This window comes from Chamaea fasciata, unplaced genomic scaffold (assembly GCF_029207755.1).
Source record: "Chamaea fasciata isolate MVZ Bird 193981 ecotype frontalis unplaced genomic scaffold, bChaFas1.0.hap1 SCAF_10, whole genome shotgun sequence".
NCBI lineage: Eukaryota > Metazoa > Chordata > Aves > Passeriformes > Sylviidae > Chamaea > Chamaea fasciata.
This window is the reverse complement of record NW_027094095.1, coordinates 18,776,042-18,790,118: the sequence shown is the minus strand read 5'-3', so window position 1 is coordinate 18,790,118 and position 14,077 is coordinate 18,776,042. Positions and strand designations below refer to the sequence as shown.

General features: G+C 37.2%; 1 protein-coding gene across 4 annotated transcripts in view; it reads right to left on the bottom strand.

Moving 5' to 3' along the window:
- Window positions 1-14,077, bottom strand: part of TTLL7 (tubulin tyrosine ligase like 7) — a 65,972-nt gene that overhangs the window by 31,785 nt on the left and 20,110 nt on the right. For all 4 annotated transcript variants that reach the window (XR_010722469.1, XM_066192570.1, XM_066192568.1 and 1 more), the window contains exons 4-9: window positions 13,155-13,276; window positions 12,396-12,463; window positions 6,290-6,448; window positions 4,804-5,020; window positions 2,189-2,353; window positions 1,873-2,031 (exon numbers count right to left, since the gene is read on the bottom strand). Coding sequence is in view for 3 of the 4 variants with exons in the window: in XM_066192570.1 (XP_066048667.1) it covers window positions 1,873-2,031; window positions 2,189-2,353; window positions 4,804-5,020; window positions 6,290-6,448; window positions 12,396-12,463; window positions 13,155-13,276 (890 nt within the window). In the remaining variant the exon portion in view is untranslated. The remainder of the gene's footprint in view (window positions 1-1,872; window positions 2,032-2,188; window positions 2,354-4,803; window positions 5,021-6,289; window positions 6,449-12,395; window positions 12,464-13,154; window positions 13,277-14,077) is intronic.

The window sequence follows — 14,077 nt, the reverse complement described above, 5'->3', positions numbered from 1 at the left end:
TTCAGGGCCTTGTGATTAGGATGTTACCACTGTTAGAAAGAATGATTCACTCCCCTAAGGGTGTTTTGGCAAGAGGGAAATGGTGGAAGGAGATAAGAGTGGAAATCTGTGGAAGAAGCCAGAAGTGTTTTAGAAAAAAAGAATTATCTATATATGTGCATATATATATACAAAGACTATATATATTGTGTATAGTCTATGTATACACTATATAATTTTACTGCACTATATACAGCATACATACAGTGTCCTTCCATCTACATAGTCTGTTGGTAGTGCTGCAAAAAAGCATGAACAAGCAAGGTAAAAAACAGTAAATGAGTGTACAAAATGAGTAAGTTTCAAAGTTTGAAATTTTGGTTAGTATAGGTAAATGTCTGACATAAGTTGAAGAATACCTGTATTACCAAAAGCAGAAAAGGAAATACTTAGACTTCTGTATTTTAAAAAAATGATAACCAGGTACACAATTCCAAGTCCTGAAGTATTCTCCAGCAACTCAAAATACCAGAGGAGCATTTGCTACTTTACTCCCTCATAAACAAAGAGTCTGGGATTGTATGATTCTCCTCTGAGAATCAGGGTGGTGACTCAAAACCCCAAAATCTCCATACCTCATGGAAACATCAGAGCAGACAGAGAGGTGTCCTTCAGAATGGACTCCCTATGCCAGCTGACTTGCCACCTCTCACAGAACTGGTCTGTTAGCATTTCCTACAAGGCTGAATAAAATGTTACACAGACCCTTCAGTCTGCACTTAAATAACTACACACAGTTATATGCAAACTACAGGCAACCTATAGATGATAATCTGGAAGGGCAGTGCTAAATCAAAGGGACAGCAAGCTTCACTGGACAGAAACAGAAGATGTGGATGTAGTACAGACTAAGTTCATGTCATGTGCTGCTTTTGGCGAGAACATCAAAGCCACCAAATATGCTATGTCTGCATGGCAACAGTGGAGGAATTTTATTTTACTAATTAAAATTATAATGAGCCCCTGAGAGAAATAAGCACGACAAAGCAACTGCTGACAGTATTAATGGCCTGCAAATGAGGTTATAATTCAGTAAATTAATTGTGTACATTTTGTTCATCCGTAGCCAAATCATATTCATGGCTTGCTGTCAATAGAGATTTTGAATACATTTGCTTCATTGCCCAAGTTGCACAGTCTCCCAACCAGTTAACAGAATGAAATAAGACAACCTGAAAAAACACAAATGAACTTCATCTATATGTTATTAATAGGGCAATATAAGAAACAATAGACAAACCTCAAACACTCCTGGTTGAAAATGTGTGTGAGCACCACTTAATTTAATTGTACCACTAACATATCAGAGAAGAAATGTTTCTTCCAGTCCTATCATATCATACTATTTGCAGAATTTCCTGTGTATCAAATGAGTTTTCTGTTTATGGCAGTGCTTTTTAAAAGCACAGGAGAGGAAAAGAACATATATCCCCAAAAACAAGAAGATTAAGAGCATAAATCCACAAAAGTTACCAGAGCCACGTTACACAGCCACACTCATGAAGAAAATCTACATAGCACCCACTTGCTATAATCAAGGTCCTCTAGCTATGACAACAACTACATTACCATTACATTTTCCATTAAAACTTTCAGAGACATCTGAAAAGCAACATTGGTCCAGGAAAACAATTACCTTTCTTTCAGGATCAAAAATCACTGCGAGGTGATCACTGCACTTCTGTATGGATGCAGCAGAAAAGCACCATTTATGTACTCAACAACCGTGCACAGATTTTCTTAGCAAGTTTTCTTACACAGATATGGATTCTGCTGGGGCTTAGTTAACTTTACCCCTAAAAACTTACTTTACATCTCTGTAAAGAGGTTTACCTCTAGCAGCCATGGTTTTAGTTTTCTGTCCAGCAGAATATCAAATCCCAGGACTTCAAAGCAGACACTGTCACTCCCTGGTGCTTGTCCTGGCCTGCACATGCGGTAAGCGTGAAGAACGTGCGGCTCTGCAACTATCAGAGTCTTCACCACCAGCTCCTGCAGAGATTTGTTTCAGAAAAAGTCATCAGGAGAGAAAACACCACCATTTACTAAACTACAGTGTTTCATGCTTTAGCATTTTAAATTTCACTTAATAAGCAATTAATTTCCTAAAAATACACAAAATAAAGAAAAATACTTTAGTCTATCTTACTGAAATATCACTCCAGAATTTGGAGACATCAAGATTATTTGTTTCTAGAAACTCAGTAAACCATTTTATAGAGCGTTTGCTTCCTTTGTCTTCTGTTTCATCCCGTTCAAAGTGTTCATTATGTTTATTGACAGAGTAGTTAGTCAGATGCATATACAATTGACTCTAAAAGAAGGAAGAAAAGACATTTTAAAAACTTTAAAAACAATTCTAAAATAACTCAAAATCACGTAAAGAAAAAATTACATTAAATCAATAATGACATAATGAAACAGCTCATATTTGCAAGTACACTATGTGCAGATTTAATGCTTCTGATTCTGGGAGATTTCATGACTGAATGCTGTGTAGCCTTTTCACAACAAAACCTGGGCTTCTACTTAAGCCAGTTGCAGTGACCTACCACTCCACATCTGGTTAGATAATACAATGCATCTGCCATTTTTACAGGTCTGTATGTAAACAACTACCTAAAAAAGTAAAGAGTAATTATCATAACTTAGAGAATGATTACATTCCTCAAGAAGCAAACAATAAAGATGGTATTTTGAACTGCTATTTTAAAAGTGTTAAAAAACACTCTGACATCTGCTTCATAGACAATCCCACATTTCAGTTTTCACTGCAGCTTATTTATGAGAAGTGTTCTCATGATAGTGATACTTTAAAATATCTTTTACATATAAACTCATCTGCCATGCTGATATCTGCCAAAATTGCTCATTTTTAACTGGCTGGTAGCCATACATCAGAGGGAGGTAAATTTCAAAACATACTTTACATAAATGACTGAGTGCTACAGTTCCTTTATGGAGCAAAATGTCACCAGCAATAGACTCACGTTATCAGTTGAATTTAAAGAAAGCATTCACTTTCCAAGGCCAATTTATAAATTGTGATCTGTACATTTACTTTATCTCCCAGAGATTAATTCAGCTTTTCACTTTCACAATGGTGATGCCTGTCCTCATCACAGTGACAGTTCTCTGTCATGTTTGATTACATACATGAGAGTAGATGATATTCTAAGGTGACCATAAGCCTTCTGTTCCAATTCATCTTTAATAGATAACACAAGCCTTCTGCTGTCATTTTTCTCACTACACTTCCTTATCTTTAAAAGACTTAATGAAATTACCAAAACCAATCAATTTAATTGCAAGCTAGTTAACAGTACATTGTAGTAGCACTAGAAGCAATGAATTTCTCCCATGGCTTCATTACTCCTTTAAGAATCATTCTGAAATCTATTGGTTTTGAGTCATCTTTCCATTAAATTCAAATTATTTCAGATAAAAGTAATTATTTGTTAGACTACCAAAAAAAAAAACAAACCCCAAAAAAACCCCCAGTGTTTGTGCATCTGAACTGATAGTCCAAAGTTATTCGGAACAATGTCACTGTGGAAAAATATCGTCCAAACAACAATGTCATTACTGCCAAGCAGGTTATTCCACACAATAGACAACCTCCAGCATGAGCAGTTCTGAGAACACAGAAACAACTGCCTGCTCTGTTTATCCGCTCAGAGCATATTTCAGTGCTGCTAATGCTGAGATTAGCAGCAATACACAAATATTAAAAGCAAACTATTCCAAATATAGTACTGGAACACTTCCAAATATAGCATTTGTACTGGGCTTCAAACTGTACCTGCTTTTTTCAAAGACACACCAAGAGATAATCACAATTTTAAGTTTCATGTAGGCAAAAAGGCTCTATGGTCTTTTCTGTTACTTAATTACACGGAAGCTGCTCTAAAAGCAATGGAGTACAGAGTGAGGTATAATTAACATGAATCTACTAATACCTTCCACTGCTGCAAATCTACATCTTTCTTAGACATCTGCATTTTGGTGTGAGACAAAAGACAAAGGTTTACACCCCCCAACAGGGCTACATGCTACACAGTGGAACAAGAGCAGGAAATTGTGCAAAATATTTAGCATGTCCCTTACCATTTCTTGGTTTTCTCTATGTTTCTAGGCAGCCCTACTGAATCACACTAGAGCTGCCAAGTACATACTCCTGTCCCGGCTGAAGCAATCCCTGACAAACAGCAACATCAGCAGGAGATTCCCTTGTGTTCAGGGACTGCAGTGAGCCCTTGTCCCTTGCAGTGCTTCTTCTCTCTGCCTAAGTTCCCACATGACAGCTGAAACCTAGCAGGACCCTCAGCAAAGGCTCCAAACTTCGTGGATACTAAGCAATGATCTAGCAGGAGATAAACCTTATTACCACCTGCCACCCCAGACTCAGGCTCAGATGAACATAAAAGCAATGTGCCTGTTCTTGAAGTGATATGATTTTCTTTAATTTTTGGTTTGATATCTTTTGCTTTCCTCTAGAATATATTTGAACTCTTTAGCATACATACATGCAAAGTCATACAAAATTTGTTTACATAAGCAATAATGTGGCTATACTTGTGATTTTGATAGAAAAGCATGTGTTAAGTATCTCTCACATAATTTTTTTTCTCTTCAATGACAATGCAGATGTTTATCCAGATGAACTCAAGTCCCAGTTTATTTAATTTTACCACCTGCAAACAGTACACTACACAGGTTAAAGTCTAAACCCTGGGCAATAAATTAGAACAAACTCCAACTTACCAAATTTGAGTCACTGGGGGGATGATACTTTTCCGTGCCCATTCTCACCAGTCCATCATGATATAAAAATACTTTTAATGGATCACAGGAGGTTACAAGAATATACACACGTAAATCAAACTTGTAGCCTTCCATAAGAAATGGTTTGTCAAGATATTCCTGAACAATTAAGTGATCCTGAGCTTGTAACTTTTCTCCATTTCTTATTAAAGAGATCCTGGTAAAAACAAAAGTAATTTTAAAACTTAGACATTACTCCTTGAAATAGACAACCATGGTCACCCAGCCAAGTAGTGAGGCTAAAGTCTACAAAGAGAATGAGACTTAGATATCTGATTTTTAGGGCAGAGAAAAAGTTCCATTCCCTTACAAGGCTTTTGGTTTCCTGTCCTTTATTGTGCTTCTAGATGAAAAAAGGCAACGAGCCATTCCACAGTAACTTTCTGCTTGCTTTGATTCAACAATTTGTAATAATGGGTTTGCTCTACACTTAGAAATTGTTTGGCAGAACGACCAGTCTCCAGCTTCTGTGATTATTCCCCATGCAGCTCTAAAAATAGACTTCCAGTCTTTGTCACAACTTCTGCCTGAGGTACAGGCTGCAAAGAACTTTCAGCGCTAACCTTAGGTGATGAAGTTAGCAAAGCAGGACACTGATCTGTATGACTGAGGATGGCATAGATTAAGCTCAGTATTTCTGTATTTCCAGTTTCTCTGAACTATGCTGGTACCTTTCCCTTCAGCTTATCTTTGCCCTTATCAAGAGGACTGAAAAATGAGGAAATGGAAAAGTTTAGGGGCTTTACTTCTATAGTAGTTCTGACATATGCTGAAAAACTAAGAGCTTTACTATATTGTATAATTCAAATTGATATTAAAAGCAATAACAGCTATAACCAAAATATCTAAAAAAAAGAATTAAAAATGCAATTGCAATATTTATCTCATTTGATTTACTGTGCAGCCCTGTCACAAACAAAACTTCTTCAACTCAGCTGCAGGTTGCCGTCTCTTCAGGGGTGTGCCCTGCTTCCAAGCGTGTACATCCAGCCACATCCTCAACAGCATCTCCTCTGTCTCTCCTACACCTTGGGGCTGCTGCTCTCAAACATGTTTCTGCTTCTCTGACTGGCTGTAGTTTGGGAACACAATGGGGTGTTTGGGCTGGTTTTAAAGCTGTGAAAGATCCTGACCTCCCACACGACATCCCTGCAGCTTCCAGACACCAAAAACCCTGCCATTTATGCCCAATACAATCTCACCCTACAAATCTAAGCACAGCAGAAAAATTCACAATAAAATAACTGTATTCTTAGCAATTATTTGAGTTTATTTAAGGCTTGTGAAGCCTCCACCCGATACACTGATTTTCACACAACTCAAAATACAGTCTTCTTACTAATACAAAATTATTTCTGTTAATGTTGTAAATAGCACTGGATTTCACCTTAACAGGTCAGAAGACTGAAGTTAACTCAGAACTCACCCATGTCCCATTGCACCATTAGCTGGTTTGACTATGAAAGTTTTCTGTCTACGTTTCTTCTTCAATTCTTTTACATAGTTCTGAAACTGTGTGTATTCTGCAGGAAAGATCCATGTTCGAGGAATGAAACTGTACTCCTGAGGCTGACTCTTGATCATTCTGTAAGAAAAGGGTAATTGAGTTAAAATCTTTTCACTACTTTCATGTTTCAATCCTCAAGATTAAAAAGCACTTATGACAATTTCACAAGGGAACTTTTTTAGCAAAATTCTGTAATATGAAAGCAGACTTTTGAATTTTTTAAGAATAGTAAAAGCTCTATTACATATTCACATGAGTGTGGATAGGTTATTTTCAAAAGCAGACTATCTTAAGCATTTTTGCTTATGTGCTTATTATGTGAGAGGTATCCATCTTGTTTCTTGGCATCCATCTCACTCCTGTTACAATTTTTGGCCAGTTACTCAGATGACTTAATGCGATTCCTGTTCTTAGAAATATTGAACTTTTAACAAACCATAGTTTTTGGGGTGGTTTTTTTTGATTTTTTCTTTTTTTCTTTTTTTTTTTTTTGTGGAGGGGTTATTTGGGAAGTATTTCAATTTTCATATTGGTAGGTGTCTGGGGAGGTATGAGGATCAACAGGCACAAAAAAGAGGAGCTGGGATGTTTGCAGTTTCTTCTTGGGTGCAAAAACAACCGAATTTAAAATTTAAATGGAAGCAATTAAGGAAGAGTTTTTTGTTTCTTTTGAAAGAATTTTAAAAATAAGGAATTGTAGTAGACTTTGACACAGGCCAAGGAACTCATTCATTTCCTATACAGGAAAAATCACACAAGCTTTGATTAGTCTTTGGTCCCAGTACATTTGGATTAAGATTCCAAGAACACCTAATTTAATCAAAAAGTAAACAAAGACATTCAAAGCAAGACCAAGCAGGAAGGCAGTAGGGGTGAAGGGATGGAACAGAAGAACTAAAAACTAGGGAATCAAACTCTGCATCTGGGAAAAGGATGCAGCAAGGTCCTGGTCTCCCTGCTTTTATAGCTGTGGCAGCTGAGGTAGTGAGTGTACCTCATTCTATACCTCTGTTATCTGTGAAGAAAAATGGAAGAGGAAGAATGGTAAAGAATTCAGGCAGCAGAAGTTTCCATCACCCAGAGCTGTGTATGTGGCAGACAGGAAGATACATCCACAGCACACTGTCAGTGTGGCCGAGGCACACAGGGGTTGCTTTAATGCTGGTTAGCAGCCAAGGTATAGGAGTACTGGGGACTTGGTGGTACTATGCACACTGGGATCACAGTTCCCAACAGGATAAAACTAGTCTTTGCTGAGTTACATCCTGATGCAGCTAGTTTGCTTCAGGTACTCAGAGCACCTGACACTTCATACAGAACCTCATACAAAATTAATTCAGGTAACTCACAACTACTCTGTAGACATGTCTAAAATACAATCTATAATATCTACAGACCAACAGAAAGGAATCGGAAGTATAAAAAGAAATTAACTGATACAGGAAGTTCCCCAACTTTGATTTTTTTTTTCTTAAATGACACTATGGTGAAGTTTAATACTTTTTAATTAAATATAGATTTAGATATATTTCTCCTTTTGTATTGAAAACTAATAGCATCAGCATAACTAATGTGCAAAAGAGGCAATAACATTTCCATTTTTCATTTCTACTATGAGCTTACATAACACTCTTGGGCAGATACTTTTTCTTTAAGTGGCTAAAATACTAATGGAAAAAACAGAGCTGTCAGCCACATGTGTAGGGCTAGGACTGTAGCCAAGCCCTACTGGTATAATGGATATGCTGTCACCGAACTGTGTAGCCAACTACCCAACAAACACTCTGCAGAGACCACAATAGCTACAGCAGTACTGCATGAGGTTCAGTGCTTCTGCAGCTTCATTGTAGCTATTATTCTTGCAAATCTAGTTTAAAGAAAGCCACTAAATATTCAGGAAAACTTTGAAAACAGAAGTTGATATTGTAATTCCTGATTCATTCATGTTGTTAAACTACTCTCCATCTGTTCTGTCTTTACAAACGTTATTACTTTGCCAACTGAATACCTTATCTTGGCAGAAATTATCCTATTTTTAGTCAAAAAAGGCAATTTCTGTGTTAGTTGAAATCCCTCTCCAGATTATTTATCATATGCATCATGTTACATGATAAAGACCTGCCATTTAACTTACTCAAGGGTTTCAATACACACACTTCCTACTCATTGAATATAGCTTCAAGATATTCCTGATATATTGATATTATTTTGTGACTGGAAGTATATCAGTTCTATATGACTTTTCTTTTTAATGCATAACTGGGTGGATTACAAACACTTAATATTATGAAGTGGAATACTTCAGCATTGTTTATAGGTCCTAGGGCTCACTAAAACTTTCAAAATAAGAATTCAGCTCTGTTCTTTCCCTGCAAGGCCCTATTCAGAAAGGGCTTAGGAACATCATTAAGTAGCCTGTGGAAACAAGGCCTATTCCATTACAATAGCCCTATTTTTCAGCACATGGGCCATCCACTACTATGAGTAACCACTTTTTCACTGTGCTGCTCTATCCTTTAGCCTTTGCTGTCCTTATCAGGAGGTCTGAGAAATAAACAGCAAATTATTGTTCTTCTGAGTACTATTTTAGCTCACAAATGTGGTCAGACTGTGCTCTTGATCTCAGAGTGCTTTCTGTACAAAAGAATCAATGGTGTTGAACAACAAATAGCTTACTACAGGCACAACCTTCAGTCTAATAACTGGCAGATTCCACTGCCTAAATTTCAAAACCCTCTGACTTCTTATGTATGAAAAGTTAATGGGTATGTATGGATGAGAATGATTCTTGGCCTATGATCAGTTCACAAAGTTTTTAAATATAATCAACAAAGGTTCTGGAAAAAACAATACTGTAGAGATGAATCCACGCCCCTTCCCACTCATCCTGTGCACCTTCTCCCACATTTACTGAATTCATTTTGTAACCACACTTACCCTTCACAAGAGGAGCTCTGACCTAAGAGACCCCTCACAACGCTCTCTTAAGATCTAGTTGGCCCCACGATGGCACTCTATTAATAGTTACTTTTTTCTTTTCTGTGTTCTGATTATTATTGTTGAAAATTATGTTTATGCCTGCCTTTTTTTCTCAATTTCATTCCTCTTTCCATCTGTTCCACTATTCTGTGTTCCTACACTTTTTTTGCTGAGTTGTCTTCTTTCATATTACACATTATACATTACACATTACACTGCTCCCTTCCACCTTTCTGCATGTGAAAACCACATCGTCCTGTAATCCAGAGTGCCTGGATATTGCCTGCAGAAAGAACTCCTGAAGTGCATTACCTCCTGAATAGTATTCTCCTCTCAAAGTAAGGTAGATTCATTCTTTCACTTTATTCCCAACAACTTGCATAAAATGGATGGGTGAAATCAGTACAACAACAAACATGGAAGTAAAAGAAGAAAACCCTCTACTCCCTAACAATTCTCAACATAGTTTCATTATCTCTCAATGATAGTAATCAGTAGAGTCAGTAATGGGAACAGAAAAGATGGCATGCAGCAGTAAACAAGACAAGAGAATTAATATTTCTGCACATTCAAATTTTAAGACAGAACAAGAGCTGTAGGAAACAAAATCCTGCATTCTACAGGCAAGAGTCTGCTCAGTTATGTATCCCAACTGACTTATGATTTCACCAGCAATCTCAAGGCATATCATTTTGATTTTTATAAAGTATGAATACTAAGTACTGAGTTGTGAGGGCCAGTATTGAGAAAAAAAAATTTATTAAGCCCTGCTATATCTACTGATATTAAGTGAAGTCACAACATAAATGTTTGACCCAGAGTCATAGTGTAAGAGAAAATATTCCCATCTTATCTATATGTGCAATCTCAGCACTGAGTGACTTTAAACTGTGTTTTGAACTCAGAATTTAGTAGGTTGAGAGAGGTATCATCAGATTGTATTTGAAAGAATATGTGCATAACAAGAGCCTTTTGTCCATTTTCCATACTTTTTAAAAAAGATCACAGAACTGCAGCAATACACAGGGATACCACAGTATACCAAGCTGACTGACTGTTTCCCAGACCTCTCCAAAGAACTGTTTGCCTTCATGTGCTATCTCTGTGTTTTTACTTTCAGTCTGAGAGGGGCAGTGAAAAGTGCTTGTGCAGCACCACTGACACAGGGGAGCTCTCATCCACACACAGGACATGGAGACACCACAGCAGTGCACACAATACTTGCATATTTTATCATAATAGTTGCATACATTCTACATATTATGTGTTCTAGTTACTAAACAGAAAAGGAAAGAGAAAGAAATTGAAAGAGAGAGTGAATATCACATTCATTACATTTGTACGAAAACAAATTCTGTTCTGTTAGCATTAAAGTTGTGTAAGTCAGGTTGAGGGCGAAAAGATTAACCCTATTAATAACTGCTCTACAAACTAATTCAGATTAGAATAAAATATTGACATATATTTACCCTCAAACCCTTCCTTACTACCAGGCTATCAGATCATTATTCAGTATTGTTTTCTTACAAGTCTTACTCAGAGATTCTCAGTTAGGATAATTCCTCAGAACCCAGTTTATTCCACTAGAGTGAGGAGAATTTGAAATTCAACAAATGAGCCTGACTAATTTCTTATATAAACAGTAAGATGATTATATTTTTTAAATTTGATATACACAAAAATATAGCCATTAATTATTTTAGACAAGTACTGTCACTGAATTGGTCAGATTGGAAGGGACCTCAGTGGGTCCTCTGGTCCAGCCTCCCAGAAGAAGCGGGGTTGTCCTAGAGCACATTGCACAGGATAGTTCAGATGCACTATCCAGCCACATACAGCTATTTTTTCTCTTCTACTATTATGGGATATATATATGGGTGTATTATGTATTAGGATTATTGCACAGTAGTTCAAGACTCATCTATGTTCTGCAATGTTTAGACAGAAAAGTGAAGCCACATAATATTCCATGGAAGTCAATTGGAGAAATAAAGTAGCCCACTCCAATACTACATGTGAGAAATGAAGTCTGAACAATTCTGAAATGTTAAGTAGTTACAAAGTTATAAAGTCAAGGTCAAAGTAAGTTTAAAAATTGTAAAAACCTGTATTAAAACCTGTTTGTATTCATTTTTGTACTCTCTGCCCTAAAAATCCTACTAACTTTTCCCATCACTTCCCCGTTAGGTAAGACTGCTGCTGTTTCCCCCCGCGACATTGCCGTTCCCCCCATTTCAGTTTCCTCAGCAGGACTCTGTCTCCTCTCCGCCCTGTTGCTCCAGACTCGTCCTTCAGAATCCTACTCTCCGCCTAGTCTTCGCCTCCCCTCCGGCTACTCTCCGCCTACTCTCCGCCTCCCCTCCAGCTACTCTCTGCCCACGCCGACCCCCCTGCTCGCCAGTGCCAGCCCGAGTATATAAATTACAAAGCCCAGGTGCATGATGGGACTAAATCGATATCAAAAACTCCTACTGGAAACGAGCCAACTCAGAATCTAGATCTGCGAAGGACAGTACTGAACTGGCAACACCCGGAAGAATGTATGGACAATCTCCTGTATCTCGCTGTAACTTCAAAAGTACTTAGAGAGCGGGACATCCCTGGGCTCAGTGCGAGCCAAGACAGTTCTCTGGGACTCCTGCGAGAAGGAGAACTCCCGCTCTGCGGCGAGAGCTGCAGAATGGATTGCACCTCCTCCTCAGCGGTGTAGGTCCGAGCAGGAGGGGCGGAAGCCAGAGACAAAGCCACCCTCGAGACCCCCCCCTTCCTAAGAGCTGGAATCAATAAAGGCAATTAAGGAGGAAACATTGTCTCCTGCCCATTTATAACACTACAGATCCAGGACCAAAGCTAAAGTTATTAAAAAACCTTGGAAATTATTCTTGGTCCTCTCCTAGTTTCTTAGTAAAAAAAAAACAAAACAAAACAAAACAAAACAAAACAAAACAAAAAAAAAAAAAAACTGAACCTCAAAAGCAATAGTTCTGTATATTATTGCATTAAATATTACAGCTGGAAAACTTCTTAATATTAAAAGAAATATTACTTAGTCATGTTTCTTGCCAGAAAATCCTTTCTGCATATCTCTCCCATTCCTGGAAAATGGTTGATTCTCTGAGGAAGGAGAAAAAAGAAAAGAAAATTAATTGAAACTTTTTAGTTTTTCCGGCATACTTAATTACAATCATTTAAAACATTCAACTGCATGCTCAGGCAAACACAAGTAGTGTTACATTCAAATTATTGAGGATAGTATATTACACTATCCTACGTATTTTTAGCAATGCTAAAGATGCTGCAAGTTGTATGCTCTTCCATCAATGTAAGTGCCCATTGATTTAATTTCATACATGAGACTATCATACTTTTATTCACAAAACTATCAAGAAACAAAGAATGCAAACACAAGGTAACGGTATAAAACCAAAATATTTATTCACAGGACTGTGGAGAGAGCTCTGGTAGCTAACTTACTGCTTCAAAGCTTATGAGAAACTTGTAAATGATGTTTTGTTATCTTCTTTAAATTGATCTTTCACAACACCCAACTGGCAGAAAAAAGCATGAAAGAACAGTCCCAAATATTTACACACCAGTTTCCAAGTGGTAAGAACATATAACTCTAGAAAAGAGAAGAGGATTTTAAGCTACGCAGTGGTACAGCCTTAATGCAGCCTGGTTGGTTGTGGTTTGTGTGGGGCTTTTTTGCCCTCCACACAAATGGAACTGAGCAGTTGCAGACAATTACTGAGCATTTCAGAGTGAAGCAGTTTATTGAAACATGTCAAAAATCTTACCACTGTACCTGATAGTTCCGCAGCTCAGCAATCTTCTCTTGCTGCACAGCACAGTCACTCCAGATAAGATTTGCCGTTTCATCTTCATCACGCGTTTTCACAAATCCCATTTCTTGTATTACTACACGCACTGTGGAGGAATCACACACTTAGGGACTATTTTGACTCTCTAAAATAGATTAATTTTCAACATTTAAAAAATCAATTAAGATTTTTAACACTTCCGATATAGAACCCTTTGTCTGAGAACAATGTTAGCATGGCAAGCTATTTATCTTGCAATATTTCCATCAGTCTATTGCAAACCTGCCATTACAAAGATACAGCATCTTATAGTGAGGCAGGAATCAGCACAACCACTGATAGGAACTGCAAAGAGCTTCAAGGTATTCCCCAATCATCCAGCAAAAATCCTCTTGTACAGCAGTTACATTTGGTTATGCCATAAGTTAATTTTAAAACAGTGATGACTATAAGTGTCACTGCAGTTAGGGACAAAAATGCCTCCTTAGACAAGGTACAGTGTTGCAAAAGCAAATACATGCATTATTTTAATTTTTAAAAAAGGACTGATTATGTGCCATGCATAACTCTGATTCTAGGAAAAAAATATTTTAGTACCAAACATTAAAATACAAAACATCAACTGATTTTATTGAGAAGCCTCTGTATAATAATTAAAGTATTTAACATTGAATTTACACTGCTCATCTTTCAAGGCTTTAAGTAAACTTCCAAACACATACATAACACATATTTAGAAGGTTCTTCCACAGTCTTCTTGATTACTTAAGTTTTTACATTTCAAGGTAACAAGTGGGAACTAATATGAGTAACAAATGGGGATTAATAGAAGCACAGTATTCAAAGTTATGAATTAAATGTTACAAGAAAACCCCAGGTTTCTTATAAAAGAAACTCTTTCAGAAAT